Genomic DNA, 15,134 nt, shown 5'->3' with positions numbered 1-15,134 from the left:
GTTAGGTTTCTATGATATTGGTTGTTGTTCCTACTTTGCAGAGGCTTAATTTAACATCTCTGTCTCATCTTAGCTTAAAAATTAAGGCAGCATTCCTACAGGCTGGAATGCTTGGTCTCCATGGTAACATCAGGTCCATTATAAGTGCCATAAAGAGCGAGCAAGGGAATGTTAAATCACCAGATTGCCAGTCTCCATCACCTCACTGGGTTGATTGTGTAACTTACACACCCACAGGAAAAATACCTCTTTTTACCATTTTCTCCTCCGCTCTCCCTCATACTCCTCTTTCTGCAACACTTTTTCTTCTCTCTGTTTCTGTCATGCTTTATCTGTCGCATACATGTACATGTTTTCACCAACACCCAAACGCATACACACAGAAACCTTAGAAAGCGAGTCCAACACTGACCCCCAGTGGAAAAGCATGACAGAGTCCTGTAAGAAGTTCACTGTGAACTTTGTGTCACTTAGGTCTTCACTCGTTATGGGAAATGTTACACTTTCAATGCTGGTGGAGATGGACATCCCCCGCTCATCACTACCAAAGGGGGTATGGGCAACGGGCTCGAGCTCATGCTGGACATTCAGCAAGATGAATACCTGCCAGTCTGGGGAGAAACGGGTAAGAGCCCCTTTTGTGTGGTGTGTGTGCAGGCAAATGTGTTAGTGTCAGCATTAATACCTTGCTTATCAGTTATCTCAAACTCCCTTCACCTTTGTCTCCCCTCAGATGAGACTTCATTTGAAGCTGGGATCAAAGTTCAGATCCACAGTCAGCAAGAGCCGTCCTTCATCGACCAGCTGGGATTTGGTGTTTCACCCGGATTCCAGACGTTTGTGTCCTGCCAGGAACAACGGGTACAAAGTGTAGAATGTGGAACCTAATTTTGTTTTACATCTGTCTCCTTTTTTTACCTTTTTCTAATACAGGTCCTTCTCAAAATATTAGCATATTATGATAAAGTTCATTATTTTCCATAATGTCATGATGAAAATTTAACATTCATATATTTTAGATTCATTGCACACTAACTGAAATATTTCAGGTCTTTTATTGTCTTAATACAGATGATTTTGGCATACAGCTCATGAAAACCCAAAATTCCTATCTCACAAAATTAGCATATTTCATCCGACCAATAAAAGAAAAGTGTTTTTAATACAAAAAACATCAACCTTTAAATAATCATGTACAGTTATGTACTCAATACTTGGCCGGGAATCCTTTTGCAGAAATGACTGCTTCAATGCGGCGTGGCATGGAGGCAATCAGCCTGTGGCACTGCTGAGGTCTTATGGAGGCCCAGGATGCTTCGATAGCGGCCTTTAGCTCATTCAGAGAGTTGGGTCTTGAGTCTCTCAACGTTCTCTTCACAATATCCCACAGATTCTCTATGGGGTTCAGGTAAGGAGAGTTGGCAGGCCAATTGAGCACAGTGATACCATGGTCAGTAAACCATTTACCAGTGGTTTTGGCACTGTGAGCAGGTGCCAGGTCGTGCTGAAAAATGAAATCTTCATCTCCATAATGCTTTTCAGCAGATGGAAGCAAGTGCTCCAAAATCTCCTGATAGCTAGCTGCATTGACCCTGCCCTTGATAAAACACAGTGGACCAACACCAGCTGCTGACACGGCACCCCAGACCATCACTGACTGTGGGTACTTGACACTGGACTTCTGGCATTTTGGCATTTCCTTCTCCCCAGTCTTCCTCCACACTGTGGCACCTTGATTTCCGAATGACATGCAGAATTTGCTTTCATCCGAAAAAAGTACTTTGGACCACTGAGCAACAGTCCAGTGCTGCTTCTCTGTAGCCCAGGTCAGGCGCTTCTGCCGCTGTTCCTGGTTCAAAAGTGGCTTGACCTGGAGAATGCGGCACCTGTAGCCCATTTCCTGCACACGTCTGTGCACGGTGGCTCTGGATGTTTCTACTCCAGACTCAGTCCACTGCTTTGGCAGGTCCCCCAAGGTCTGGAATCGGCCCTTCTCCACAATCTTCCTCAGGGTCCGGTCACCTTTTCTCGTTGTGCAGCGTTTTCTGCCACACTTTTTCCTTCCCACAGACTTCCCACTGAGGTGCCTTGATACAGCACTCTGGGAACAGCCTATTCGTTCAGAAATTTCTTTCTGTGTCTTACCCTCTTGCTTGAGGGTGTCAATAGTGGCCTTCTGGACAGCAGTCAGGTCGGCAGTCTTACCCATGATTGGGGTTTTGAGTGATGAACCAGGCTGGGAGTTTTAAAGGCCTCAGGAATCTTTTGCAGGTCTTTAGAGTTAACTCGTTGATTTAGATGATTAGGTTCATAGCTCGTTTAGAGACCCTTTTAATGATATGCTAATTTTGTGAGATAGGAATTTTGGGTTTTCATGAGCTGTATGCCAAAATCATCCGTATTAAGACAATAAAAGATCTGAAATATTTCAGTTAGTGTGCAATGAATCTAAAATATATGAATGTTACATTTTCATCATGACATTATGGAAAATAACAAACTTTATCACAATATGCTAATATTTTGAGAAGGACCTGTACTTTATCATGTAAATGTATATTCTATGCAACAGATTAGGCATGAGCCAGTTACAGACATCACTATCAAAATGTTTGAAAATTACACTATCAAAAAAGCTGACGATTTCCATTCCTTCGGTTTAAAGTCCATTTAATGACATGCCAGAGAAAGTGCTTCAGTGATCCACATTTTTTCCAGCTGTATAGAGTGTAGATTAAGACATCCCCCGCTGGTTACTGTGCACTGCTGGTCAGCTGGCTGATAGTATATTACTAAGATATATATATATATATATATATATATATATATATATATATATATATATATATATACATATCTAAAGGTCTTTCTTTCTGTTCTCGGTGGAGGAGGAAGCTTTTTCTCTGTCCCCTGCACCCCTACCATATCTGCCCTGCTTCAGCTCTGTGTCTTGTCTTTCTTTTTGGGGCCTCTTTTTGCATATCTTCCAAAATTCTGAGTTATGAATTTGGTCAGCTGGTCTCTCAATGCAATTGATCAAATTTTCTCGATGACAAGACAGGGTGAAGGGGAACCCCCTTGTCCAGACGGGACATATTTCTCTGGATACACGATGGACTCCTGGCAGAAATGGAGGATTGTGTGTCTGTCGATATTGTCAGTCGAGGATGTCGAAGATGTGTACATAATTGGATGTTTGATAACAGGATTTCTGCTTTTTGGAGTTGGCGGTTACCTGGCATATTGAGAAATTCGAAAAACGTCGGCAGCTGTTCTGGCCATGGTAAGGTTGCCTGGCATGTATGATGGGATCTGCAGAGCGATCAGCACTCAGACTAAGATGTTACGTGAGCTGAATCGCAGACTGGATGTGATCCTTACACAGGATCGCAGACAAGTTGCGGTTCCTGGACTCAGGGGTGAAATGGAGTTCTTTGAGAAAGTTGTTTGCTCGGATCTGGCGGAAAGGACCTGGAATTTGGCTGTTTGGATTCACCACTGAGAAGCACCAGCGAGACACTCAAGGCTGACGGAAAATTGAGTCAGCCTAACCCAAATAATTGTTGTTTTTCTGAATCTGGCTTCCCTGCACGGCCTTGATGGCTGGCTATCTTCAACTTCTCCTGGAAGTTATGTAAACATGACGCTCTGCTCCCTCTGCCCCCTCCCTTCCCTGTGGACATCTGTGGACCCGCTCAGAACTGTGTGGCCGGTTGATGAACATCATCATGGACAATGGCCTCTGCAACAATGCTTCACGGACTTACTCTGCACACACTAACATGCACACACACACATGCTCAAGATAAACATATGAACCCCTTCACACTGCCTTCACCGGATCCCGTGCATGATGTTGTTTCGTATATATGTTGCTTCTTTGTGCTGAGGTTTTTTTTGCAATCTCAAACTGTATCTTGCTAAGGATAAAGGGTGAAATATGATTTTTTTCCCTCTTCTTACCTAATGTGGTCTCTTTTCGCATCTACCTAAATATGTGATTTCATTAATTTTCATAGATTTTCAGATTTCTCAGAAGGATTACCAGCCAAATATTATTCTCGTACTCGTACTCGTATTCGTACTTGTACTCGTCGTCTTCCACTTTATCTGGGACCGGGTTGCGGGGGCAGCAGACTCAGCAGAGACGCCCAGACGTCCCTCTCCCCAGACACCTCCTCCAGCTCCTCCGGGGGGAGCCCAAGGCGTTCCCAGGCCAGCCGAGAGACATAGTCCCTCCAGCGTGTCCTGGGCCGTCCCCTGGGCCTCCTCCCGGTGGGACGTATATTATTAGTATTTGAAAATTTGGACTAAAGCTGTTTTTACACCAATGACCAGAGAATTTTAGATTTCTTAAAAGGATTGTATTACAACTATATCATACTGGTGACAGCCAAACATTATTAGTATTTAAAAAGTTTGGACTAAAACTGTTTTATACCAGTGACCCAGCTTATTTGAATGATGGGACCACAACTGCCAGCGACCTCAAGGATTAATATTATCATGTTTCTTCTAGCACAGGATGAATTCCTTACCACAGAGGACTTAATGAGCTAATTACCTCTATTAGAAAGATTGGATTAGAACCAGCTCTTACCAGTAAACTCCCAAGGATTATTAGTGTCATTTGATTTGTTTTTCTGTGTTTGATTTTCTGTATCATTGTTATGTTTTTCCTCATGTACAGCGCTTTGAGTGCCTTGTTGCTGAAAAGCGCTATATAAATAAACTTGACTTGACTAAACTTCCCTCATACATACAAGTGTCTGGTGTCAGTCCAACTCAGCCATCCAATGGTTCAATTCCTAATCTTGTGACCTTTAATGCATGTATTTTCCCCCCTTCTCTCTTTGCCCATTACAGTTGATAAAGGGCACTCGTGTCACAAAAATATTTAGGAAGAAATTTAGAAATAATTCTACAATGATATTTGGACTGTCAAGGTGTGGCTACTAAAGGAGCGTTATTGTTAACTCTTATGAAGGTAATATGTCAAAAGTGCAGTTTTTAAGCTACAAACTGGTTGGAAAGTGGTTTTGATATATGTTATATTTTTTGTGTTAATACTATGAAATACTATGAAACAAAATTTTCTGTCAAGATTTTTATACCTTTACAGTCTCATTCTGGCCTCATGCTTTTGCCAAATAAATTGAAGAGACCCAATACTTTTATATACCAAACACAATCTTAAATCGGAGATCATTTTTTACTTACTTCTCTTTTTGTTTTATCAGTTAAAAAAAAAATACTTAGTCAAAAAAACAACAACAAATGAGGTATGATTTAATTGATGAAATACTAATCTCCTTATATTTTCAGCCATTTTGGTCTATTATTTTATAAATTTATGCTAGAAAATACTGTCGGGAAAGAATTTGGGAAAATATGATTAATTATGTCCTGTCAGTCTGTGTATGTTTGCAATTCACAATTACAGACATTGTTTGACCTTGAGGAGCAAAACTAAAGGACAAATGCTGCAAAAATAGTTTTTTCCTGCTGTTTATTGGATTTAATGTTTTTCTCGGCTGTACAGATTTGAAATCTCCTGAATCCAATATTTTGATGTTTTCAAAGCATCTCACATTTGTTTTCATTTTTTCCTCCTCAAAACAAATCATTAAATTAATTTAAGGCATTTAAGAGAAATTTGTTTAAAAATAAAAATTTTTTGGCTTCAGATTTTTATTTTTGTTTGCAGGACAGTTTTTTTTATTTTATTTCATATGTTAACCTGAGATTGTAGATTGACAAGAATGACACCAAACATACTGTTTTTTGTTTGTATTTTATGTATTTCTTTAAATACTTTAAAGAAATACATAAAATACAAACAAAAAACGCACACAGAACCTTTTAAATCAGCACAGTTTTTGTTGCTCTTGCACTTTCTTGATTTTTCATTTTAACGGATTTCTGCAACCTGCTTTTAATTCATGCAGCATTTTTGTTCATTTACTGGTTAATCCTCCCCATGTTTCAAATGCTTCATTTTCAGCTATTAAATGTTTTATTAGATTTATGAAGGCATAACGTGTTTGTTATCGTTACAGCTTATATATTTGCCCCCGCCCTGGGGAGACTGTAAGGTGACGCCCATGGACTCAGACTTCTTTGACACCTACAGCATCACAGCCTGCCGCATAGACTGCGAGACCCGCTACCTGGCGGAAAATTGCAACTGCCGCATGGTGCACATGCCCGGTAGGACACAAACATCTTTTGTATCAGAGAATACTTAGCTAAAGACACTTCGAGCAGGGAGAGGAAAGAGGAAAGCATTTATGTGTGTGTTGCTTGTGCTGCAGGCAGTGTTCCTTACTGCACCCCCCAGACGTATAAAGACTGTGCTGACCCAGCTCTTGGTAAGAAATGTTACCTTCCTGCAGAGATATCCTAAACCTAACCCTTAGTCTTGTCAAAGCATATTTTCTCATAATATCACCACTAAGTGTAGTTTATTTTCTTTGGATTTTATTAAATAGACCCAGACAAAGTAGTGTTTACTTTTATCTGTACATTTTCAAAATTTCACTTTCCAAAAAAAAAAAAAAACTAAAATGTGCAGAGGCTATGTGTTCAGCCCTGCTGAGTCAATACTTTTTAGAGCCACTTTTTGCTGCAAATCCAATTCTAAATCTCTGAGATGTGTCTCTACCTGCTTTGCAGATTTAGAGACTGAAATGTTTGCCCATTGGTCTTTGCAAAATAGTTCTAGCTCAGTCAGGTTGGAGGGGGGAGTGTGTTTTCAATTTTCAAGTCTTGCTGCAGATTGTTTCTTTGGATTATTGAGTTGATTCTAAATGGGTCATTCAAACATACAAAACAAACTTGATTTAAATGATTCCACTATAGCTGTGGTTGTAGGTTTAGGGTTGTTGTCTTGCTTGAAGTTTAACCTCCACCTCAGTCTCAAATCCTTGTAAGCCTCTAACAGGTTTTCTCCCTGGATAGCCCATGGTTTTATCTCCATACATCTTCCCATTACCTCCGATTAGATTCACTGTCCCTGCTAAAGAAAAACACCCCCACAGCATCATTCTGCCACCACTATGTTTCACCTGAGGGATAAGGTGTGATAATGATGTGCAGTGTTACATTTTTGCCACACATAGGGATTTGCGTCCGCAAAGCTGATCAACAAATGAGGTGCTAATTGGATTGCCTGTGTAAAATCAGCGGAACAGCGGGCGCAAACTTTTTAGCGTGTTTGCCTTCATGAATGTGCAGGACATAGGATAATGACCCAAACCCACAAATATATGGGAGGGGGATATGCAAATGTAATCCCTTACCACCCACAATGCAATTTATCAAACCTGAAACGGATTGTGGGTGCTGTTTTTGCATCTAGATTTAGCACGTTTGAAATGCAGGTGCTTACTGGGATGCAGAAATGTCTGCTGTCGCTGTGGCCAGAAGGAGGCATAGATAAAATGATAGATGACGGGGAGAGAGAATCTTCTGTACATCAGATGTGTCATCAGATTTGGATTGTCAAAAATAAAAAAAATAAAAATAGATGAGAATAGGGAATTCTATGTAGGAATATTTAAGGTTTGATTTAGAGGCAATCAAAAACAGAAGACATCTCTCCGTTGATAAAACTCCTTGCAACCCTTTTTTCTTGCATCTGGATCATTTCAGTGCATCATCACTATTAGTGAGATCATCTGCTGTTGAAGCACAAACCTGATCATGGCAAAGTACCCATAACTGATCAGCAGCCAGAGAAGCGCACCCGGCCTAACTGTAATTGCACATCATGCAAAGGACCCAATGTGCTGTGATGTTGATAATATAATTAACAGGAAAGAAATAATGTAATTATAAGGGAGATCAAATCCTTCAATTGCAAACTGGATGCTAAAATCACCTTTTAGCAGGTGAAAAATCATCATTTTAAGGCAGCCTATTCCATGTGGTGACAAAGACAGTGTATGCTTTAACCTTGTCACTAAACAAAACACTTTGCATTGACAATAACATTGTGTCATTGCAGAGCAATCAGAGCTGGATCAGTGTGATTACGTTTTTTGCAACTGAACATATGTCAGGAGAGGGTTTATAGTGAAAAATGATTTAATGTCACAAAATAACTATTTAGACAAGCAAACACATTGTATAAAATAGAACAAATTCAGTAAAATCATTGGAAAATAACTTATTTTTATGTACATAAACGCCAAATGTAATTCTTTGCGGGACAGTTATGTAACGTTATGTTTTTAGAATTAACGTACAGATAGACAACTATTACCACAAACTACGGAGCCCGCGAGGGGACATGGGGGAATTTTTTTCTTTTGCGTCCCCACACAATACTTTTGCGTTCGCTCGCAATACTTTTGCGTTCGCTCGCAATACTTTTGCGTTCGCTCGCAATACTTTTGCGTTCGCTCGCTGTAGAAAAGGCCCCAAAGTCACCAGTTATAGTACTCAGTTATTGCTAAAGTGCTTTTAGTTAACTGGTAATCAGAATAGGGGCTATCGTTTCAGGGTGAGCTCGCTCAGGGGGTTGGTCGCAGTGTTAGTGACGTCACTGTTTAACTTCGTGTAAGAAATCGAATGAGAGGCTACAGTTGTGGGAGACCCGAATACTAGTTAGCGTAACGTGTGCGTGAATGACAAGAAATTACACATACACATACAAATATCCTCTCCTCATATGTTTCGTGGAAATAAAGAGAAGAAGAAATTATTGGATAAGTCTCCAGCCCTTTTCTGACCCGTACTCTGAATGGCCTTAAGAAGTGCTCTGGCTGGCACCCTAGTATGAACTTGATGATTAAACCTAGACTAGCACCTTACAGTCTCTCCAGTACACTCGCAATACTTTTTGCGTTCTCATGCAATAGTCTTTGCGTTATCTCGCAATACTTTGTGGAATAGTTTCCAAACCAGATAACTGGAAAAATGGAACAAACACTACACCCGTTTTTGAGATTTATTGAGTTTTATTTTGAAATCGGCCTTAAATTAAAGGATCTTCAATCAGACTTAAAGACAGTTATTATCCACAAGTTGTCAAACTACTGAACTCTGGACAATAATACTGCACGAAACTACATCTGTGACACTTTATTTGCTTATTGCTGCTGCATGATGTGTACTTTTTTTTGCATGCCATTAGTGTTTTTGTTTTTATCGTGATTTGATCAATTCTTCTTAACTTATCAGTGTTGTTTGTTTTGTGAGCAATTTGTCATCTGTGTCATCTGTGCTGCTGTTCCAAAATACACAGCTGAGCGAACGCAAAAGTATTGCGAGCGAACGCAAACGTTTTGCGTGGGGACGCAAAAGAAAAAAAATCTTCCATATCCCCTCACGAGTTCCGTTACAAACTATATATACTCAGCCTTTTTTTTTTTTTTTTTTGCGCAAGCAATTTAGTGCCCCCTATTTGGACTCTTTTAAGATCAGGGCCATAGTATTTATAAGTAAGATGTCTCATCTGACTAGAGCACCTTCTTCTTCATGTTTGCTGTGTCCTCTACATGGTCAGTGGCAAACTACAAATAGGGATTCTTCTGCTTTTCCTTTATCAATGACTTTCTTCTCGTTCTTTAACAATTACTCACCTGAGCTGCGGATCTCTGCAGGTCCTCCAGAGTTACAATGGCCCTTTCGGCTCCTTCTAAAATTAATGTTATCATGGCCTGGCTTGTTAATTTAGGTGGACAGCCGTGTCTTGGTAGATATTCAGTTGTGATATAATCTGTCCATTCTTGAGTGATAAATTGAATAACTTTATCCCTAAAAAGAATTATATATCATTTTTCTTCCTTTGTGTCTGTCTATATGACAAAATAATCTATTTTTTGTCATTTTTTCTACAAGAAGGAGGGAGGCCATTCGTTGTACTCAGCAGCATGAATTTCACCAGTACACCCACACACTTGCACAACATATATTTAATCCCCAGCTGCATTGATCCAAAGGTCAAGCTAAGCTACGTCTTCCTTCCCCCCAGATTTCTTAGTGGAACAAGACACTGATTACTGTGTGTGTGAGACGCCGTGCAACATGACCAGGTACAACAAAGAGCTGTCCTTCGTCAAGATCCCCAGTAAGGCCTCAGCCAAGTATCTTGCAAAGAAATACAACAAAACAGAGCAGTACATTAAGTAAGTATAAACTACAGATACTGCTTTGGGCTCCTGAGTTTAACTTTTTGAATTAGATTACGGAAAACAATTAACTACTAACAATATGATATTCCTTTTCCTATGATATTCCACTATTTTAAAATGTAACTGTATATTCTAATGTCTTAAAGAGCATTACTTGTTAATCTTGTGTCAACAGGGACAACATCTTGGTTTTAAACATCTTTTTTGAGGCTCTCAACTATGAAACTATTGAACAAAAGAAAGCATATGAAGTGGCTGGACTTTTAGGTATTTCCAGGTCTTGTCATATTGTATGTGTTGTGTATTTTGTTATGTGCAACTTGGTATAAGCATGGTGGATATAATCCCCTTTTCTCTTATTCTAGGTGACATCGGTGGTCAGATGGGGCTCTTTATTGGGGCAAGCATACTGAGTATTCTTGAGATATTTGACTACTTGTACGAGGTAAGAAAGAGTTTTCAGAAGCATGAAGGAATCTGATGCTCAGTGGTAATGTTGATTGTAAAAAATAAAAGGAAATAACACAAACTTTAGCATATTTAGAGTTAGCTTAAATAGAGAAAATGGTCTGCTCTTATTTGCATTAAAAACACCTGGAGTAAAACTTACAGATAAAATTAAAATTGAAGCGATTAGATAAAAAATGACTGACTGACTGACTGACTGACTGACTGACTGACTAGATAAAAAATTATTCTGCTGATGCCCTTGTTGAGACTGTTCTTTTAATCCTTTCAGGTGATAAAATACAAGCTGTCTCGCTGCTCTGATAAGAAGCACAAACACAACAGCACCGACCAGGCAACGGTCTTGAGCTTAGATGACGTCAATTGTCATGTCAGTAACTTTCATTAAACCTCTGGTGTCTGGAGGATGGGGACTCTGCCTGGACTTTGCTGATGCAACAGAAAAGGATGTGTGAGGATGAATGAACTGTGCCTGTTTAGGCTTAACTTTCTCTGAACACGGTCATGTGGCCAAAAGTAGACGGACACAAAGACACTCAGCAAGCTGCAGATACCAGAGATCAACCTGTTCTGAAGATAGATCAACTGCATGGTCATCTGTAAACTTCTTTTAAAGACAAAGAAAGCGATGCAGTGAAATGGGCATCAGCTACATGAAGGTTCATAAGGTGTGCTGTGCTGTAGTGTGTTTATCTGATAAGGCTTCATGTTAGTTGATTGTTCATTTTTAAGACTTTTCTTAGTTCTGCAGTGGCCCTGTTGCCTAAGTCATTTTTATATTCCTGTCCTCCATCCTCATTTTAAGAGCATCTGCCCATGTTAAACTCAGTGCATTCTGCCAAAACACTGTGCTACCTCAGCTTTTAGTGCAACAGTGCCACTAAGAATTTATAGACCAAGCAAAACTGACCACCAGTTGGGAAATTTTTAATGAACTGAAAAAAGGACGAAGAATATGTGGCTATAAATCCATAAGGAGGTGGAAGCCTTTTAACAGAAGACATTTGCTAAGGCTCTTCAGTTTTATAGTTTATTGCAGTCCTGGAACCCAGTTTGATTTAAACCTTTAGGTAATGGATTAGGAGTTTGTGGCAGTAAACATATGTTTCAGATTTTATGATCATTATAACAATATTAACATAATGCTACTGTTGATATATTGCATTCTGACCTAGAAAAGGTGCAAACTTGAATTTGATTTCTTTATGACTGTAATTGTAACAATGGGCCTTTCCCAGCCTAAAACTGCTTAAGTGATCTAATTGTTAAATGTCTGAAGGGCAACATAAAGATCTAGTAAAAAGTCACTATTTTCTTGTTGCCATTTCCAATTGTGAAAATCGACACATCTCTGCCTCACTTTGAGGGCATGTTCTCTTGTGTTTCCCATATTGAAGAGTAGCTAAAATAATTGGGGCCCATTGTCACCCTATATTTGTACAGTTTAAGAAACTAAAGTATCACAAAAATGCTAATGTTACAGTTGTTTTAGAGGAATTGTTAGGGATGCCAATAATTGTGGCATTAGAGATTTTGTTTAACACAACTATCTGTTAATTTTTTTTTTTTGTAATCCAGTTAAAATATATTTTCAGTTTGAAACGTAAACTATTTTAAGGCTTTTTACACAACTTTACCAGTGGTGCCAACAATTGTGGAGGAAGAAAAAGATGTCAGCGAAGCATTCATCTAATTGTTTAGAGCAGTGGTTCTCAGACTCACAATAGGTACCACTTCAGTCCTTACATTGGTGCAGCAGGACTAGACTTTTTTAGTTTGCATTGCTTTTTAAAAAAGACAACATAGAAGAGGAAATGCAGTACCTAGCAATTACCATGTATGTTTGGCTATAGGAAGCAGATTAACATTAATGGTACATTCGATTATTACTCGGAAATTAAAAGTTTCCATTTCCAATAAGGAAAAATAGTCAGGAGGTCAACTGAAGTCAACATTCTAAGAGGGGCAGAGGAAGGTCTCTCAATAATCGATCTTGAAATCTAATATGGCTGCAGAGTCTTTTAAACACAGTAATAGCTGCAGTAATGAACCTTTTACTGTTTGTATTTAATTAAATCTTTGACACAAAATACTCTGCAACCCAGACAATGTGTTCCATTAGTGTTCTAATACATAAACAGTGAAGAAATACCCTGTTATTAACTTGCTGTTGCTAATAGTAATGAGCTTGTCATTTAGCATAGCAGTTGGCATATCCCAACTTTCAGCTAACAGTGGCTTTAGAGGATAAAATACAGAACTGAATGTTTTATTTCAGCCCCAACGCTCATATCTGAAGGTATGCATTTGAATCCCATTCCAACTCTAACACAACTTACTGCTATAAAATTGTTGGCTGCGTGACCACATGGTCAGGGCCAGCTCAAAGTTTCCAGATTAGCAGTTTGTATTTGTATATATCTGTCAAGTAAAGCCTCAATGCATTCAGCCATCTATTCATAGAGGTATCAAATGTCTTCAGTTCAAATGAAGTACTGTGAAGGCAACTTCCAATTATACTGCAGAAATTTTCCATATGCAGGTAGTAGTTTTTAAGAAACCTGTGATTTCAGTGTCCATTTATTGACATTAGGTTGTCCCAGATTTCATTTTTTAATGGGGCCTGTTGAAGACACAGTGGTTCCTTTGTTTGGTCACATCAAAGACACATGAACGTGCATATCAAGGGCAACTTGTCAATGACTATAAAATGCTCAGAGATAGCTTTCAGTAAACTAAAAACATGCAAATGATAACTGTACCCTTAATTAATCAATAAAAATTAGATCAGGCCAAAAAAGGCAAATTAAATTCATAATAAACAGGATAGTTATTTAGGAGTTTTGCCCGGTTTTGAGCCAATTTATTAAGGCTTCTATTTACTATAAAAATATAATATTACACAATAATCTCCTCTCCAGAATTCAGAAAAAAAGATTTGTGATTCATAGCTAAACATTCAGGAAATTGCTTTAAATATGTCCTATAAAAATGAAATCAAATAAACATGCACTTACCAGATTATAAACATTAGCAAAAGATGTCACATATTGTAAAAAATCTTTTTTAACTCAAATGTAACTCTGTAAATCTCAAAACAACAAATAACCAATGTATGTGGGAAAATTCTACATGTTTATATTTGTCATTTTCATTTTTCAGTCAGTTTAACTCTGAGATCACATCAATGGGGAAGAGTATACTGAATGTGCTTTTCCATCTTCTAGGGCTCTGACTTGCATGTATCGGCCCACAGCAGGTGTCTTAAAAAATGCCGTCCAAGTCAATCATGTGTGTCCTCTGTCTGCTTGCAGTATGCTTGATAGTATTTGTACAGTATGTCCTGACATTGTTTAGGTCATGCAAAGTGAAGATAGCTCCTGCCCTCTGTTAGCCTGTAAACATGTGAGCTTTTGTGGGTGCATGCTCATGAGTTTCTCTTCTGTTTACATCTTAGATGTTGTATCTTAGCTGAGCTTTGTGTAAGCTTCAGCAGGAAAAGGGAATGTGTAGCTGTGTTGTGTTAGCATCCAGCACAAACATACCATCGGCTGTAACTTGATGTAAATACTGCAGTGACCATGGATAATAGTCCTATTGTACTAGTGTTGCTTGCGCTGGGTTTATTTGGCACAGACTAGCTCTGCGTCTTAGTTTTCTGTACATATGAGTCTTGATTATTTATCTAAAGTATATGGAATAGAGAAGCTGTGTCTTTTTTTTATTTGATTTGTAACAATTAAAACATCTCTTTTCATTAGTGTATGTAGATATGTTGCCAGGTTGTTATTTTCGAGCTGCATGAACTCTTGAATCTCTATGAAAGTTCACAGGTTGACACGCTTACTGCTTTTCTTCCAGGCCTTTACTGTAGACTTTAGAATTTTGTTTGAGAAGTAAAGGAATGCTGTTTCCATTTGCAGAACTATGGAGGAAAAACAGATTTATAGCAGTAGATTTATTAAAGACGATATGCTAACTTTATATACCCGTTTTGTCATTTTTTGTGTTACCTACCTTTTTCACATCTTTTCATGCTCACGCTTGGAATTTCATATGATAGATCACCACAAAGTTGTGTTATTGTGAAGAAGAAAAATGAGTTTTATTTTTGTCCGAATAAAATCCTGAAAAGTGTGGCATGCATTTATTTTCAGCCTCCTGTGTCAATAGCTTGTAAAATCAAAAGGCTGCATTTTGGTATTTTGGGTTATGTCTTTACCAGCTTTGCTGAATGCATATTAAAATGGAGTAAAGACGTAAATTCAATCTGGGAGACTCACCCCTCCTCCAGCTTCACCCAAAGGCTTCTCCGCGCCAAACAATCAGCTTCAAGTCTGCAATAATCCTCAGCCAATGATCCTTCAAGGCTCCGCATTTAAAGTCTCCCATTCATGGATCTCTCTGCTGTCAGTCGAGCTTCGACCCTCCTCCACCCCATCGCCTCCATCGGATTCTCAGTTCCATTACCATCAGGTCTCCTCTCCATCACCAGTACCAGATCCGGGGGAAGACAATTCTAATTCT

At 38.9% G+C, this 15,134-nt stretch overlaps 1 protein-coding gene across 1 annotated transcript in view; it reads left to right on the top strand.

Moving 5' to 3' along the window:
* The window catches only part of LOC124876197 (acid-sensing ion channel 1A-like), a 99,834-nt gene extending 85,090 nt beyond the window's left edge, over nucleotides 1–14,744 (top strand). The window contains exons 3-10 of the mRNA XM_047378792.1: nucleotides 475–625; nucleotides 734–861; nucleotides 6,060–6,210; nucleotides 6,315–6,371; nucleotides 9,980–10,133; nucleotides 10,315–10,406; nucleotides 10,505–10,584; nucleotides 10,879–14,744. Of these exons, the coding sequence (XP_047234748.1) occupies nucleotides 475–625; nucleotides 734–861; nucleotides 6,060–6,210; nucleotides 6,315–6,371; nucleotides 9,980–10,133; nucleotides 10,315–10,406; nucleotides 10,505–10,584; nucleotides 10,879–10,995 (930 nt within the window). The 3' untranslated portion in view covers nucleotides 10,996–14,744. The remainder of the gene's footprint in view (nucleotides 1–474; nucleotides 626–733; nucleotides 862–6,059; nucleotides 6,211–6,314; nucleotides 6,372–9,979; nucleotides 10,134–10,314; nucleotides 10,407–10,504; nucleotides 10,585–10,878) is intronic.
* The last annotated feature ends 390 nt before the right edge of the window (nucleotides 14,745–15,134 follow it).

This window comes from Girardinichthys multiradiatus, chromosome 1 (assembly GCF_021462225.1).
Source record: "Girardinichthys multiradiatus isolate DD_20200921_A chromosome 1, DD_fGirMul_XY1, whole genome shotgun sequence".
In the NCBI taxonomy this organism is placed as follows: domain Eukaryota; kingdom Metazoa; phylum Chordata; class Actinopteri; order Cyprinodontiformes; family Goodeidae; genus Girardinichthys; species Girardinichthys multiradiatus.
This window is presented reverse-complemented; position numbering and strand designations above follow the sequence as displayed.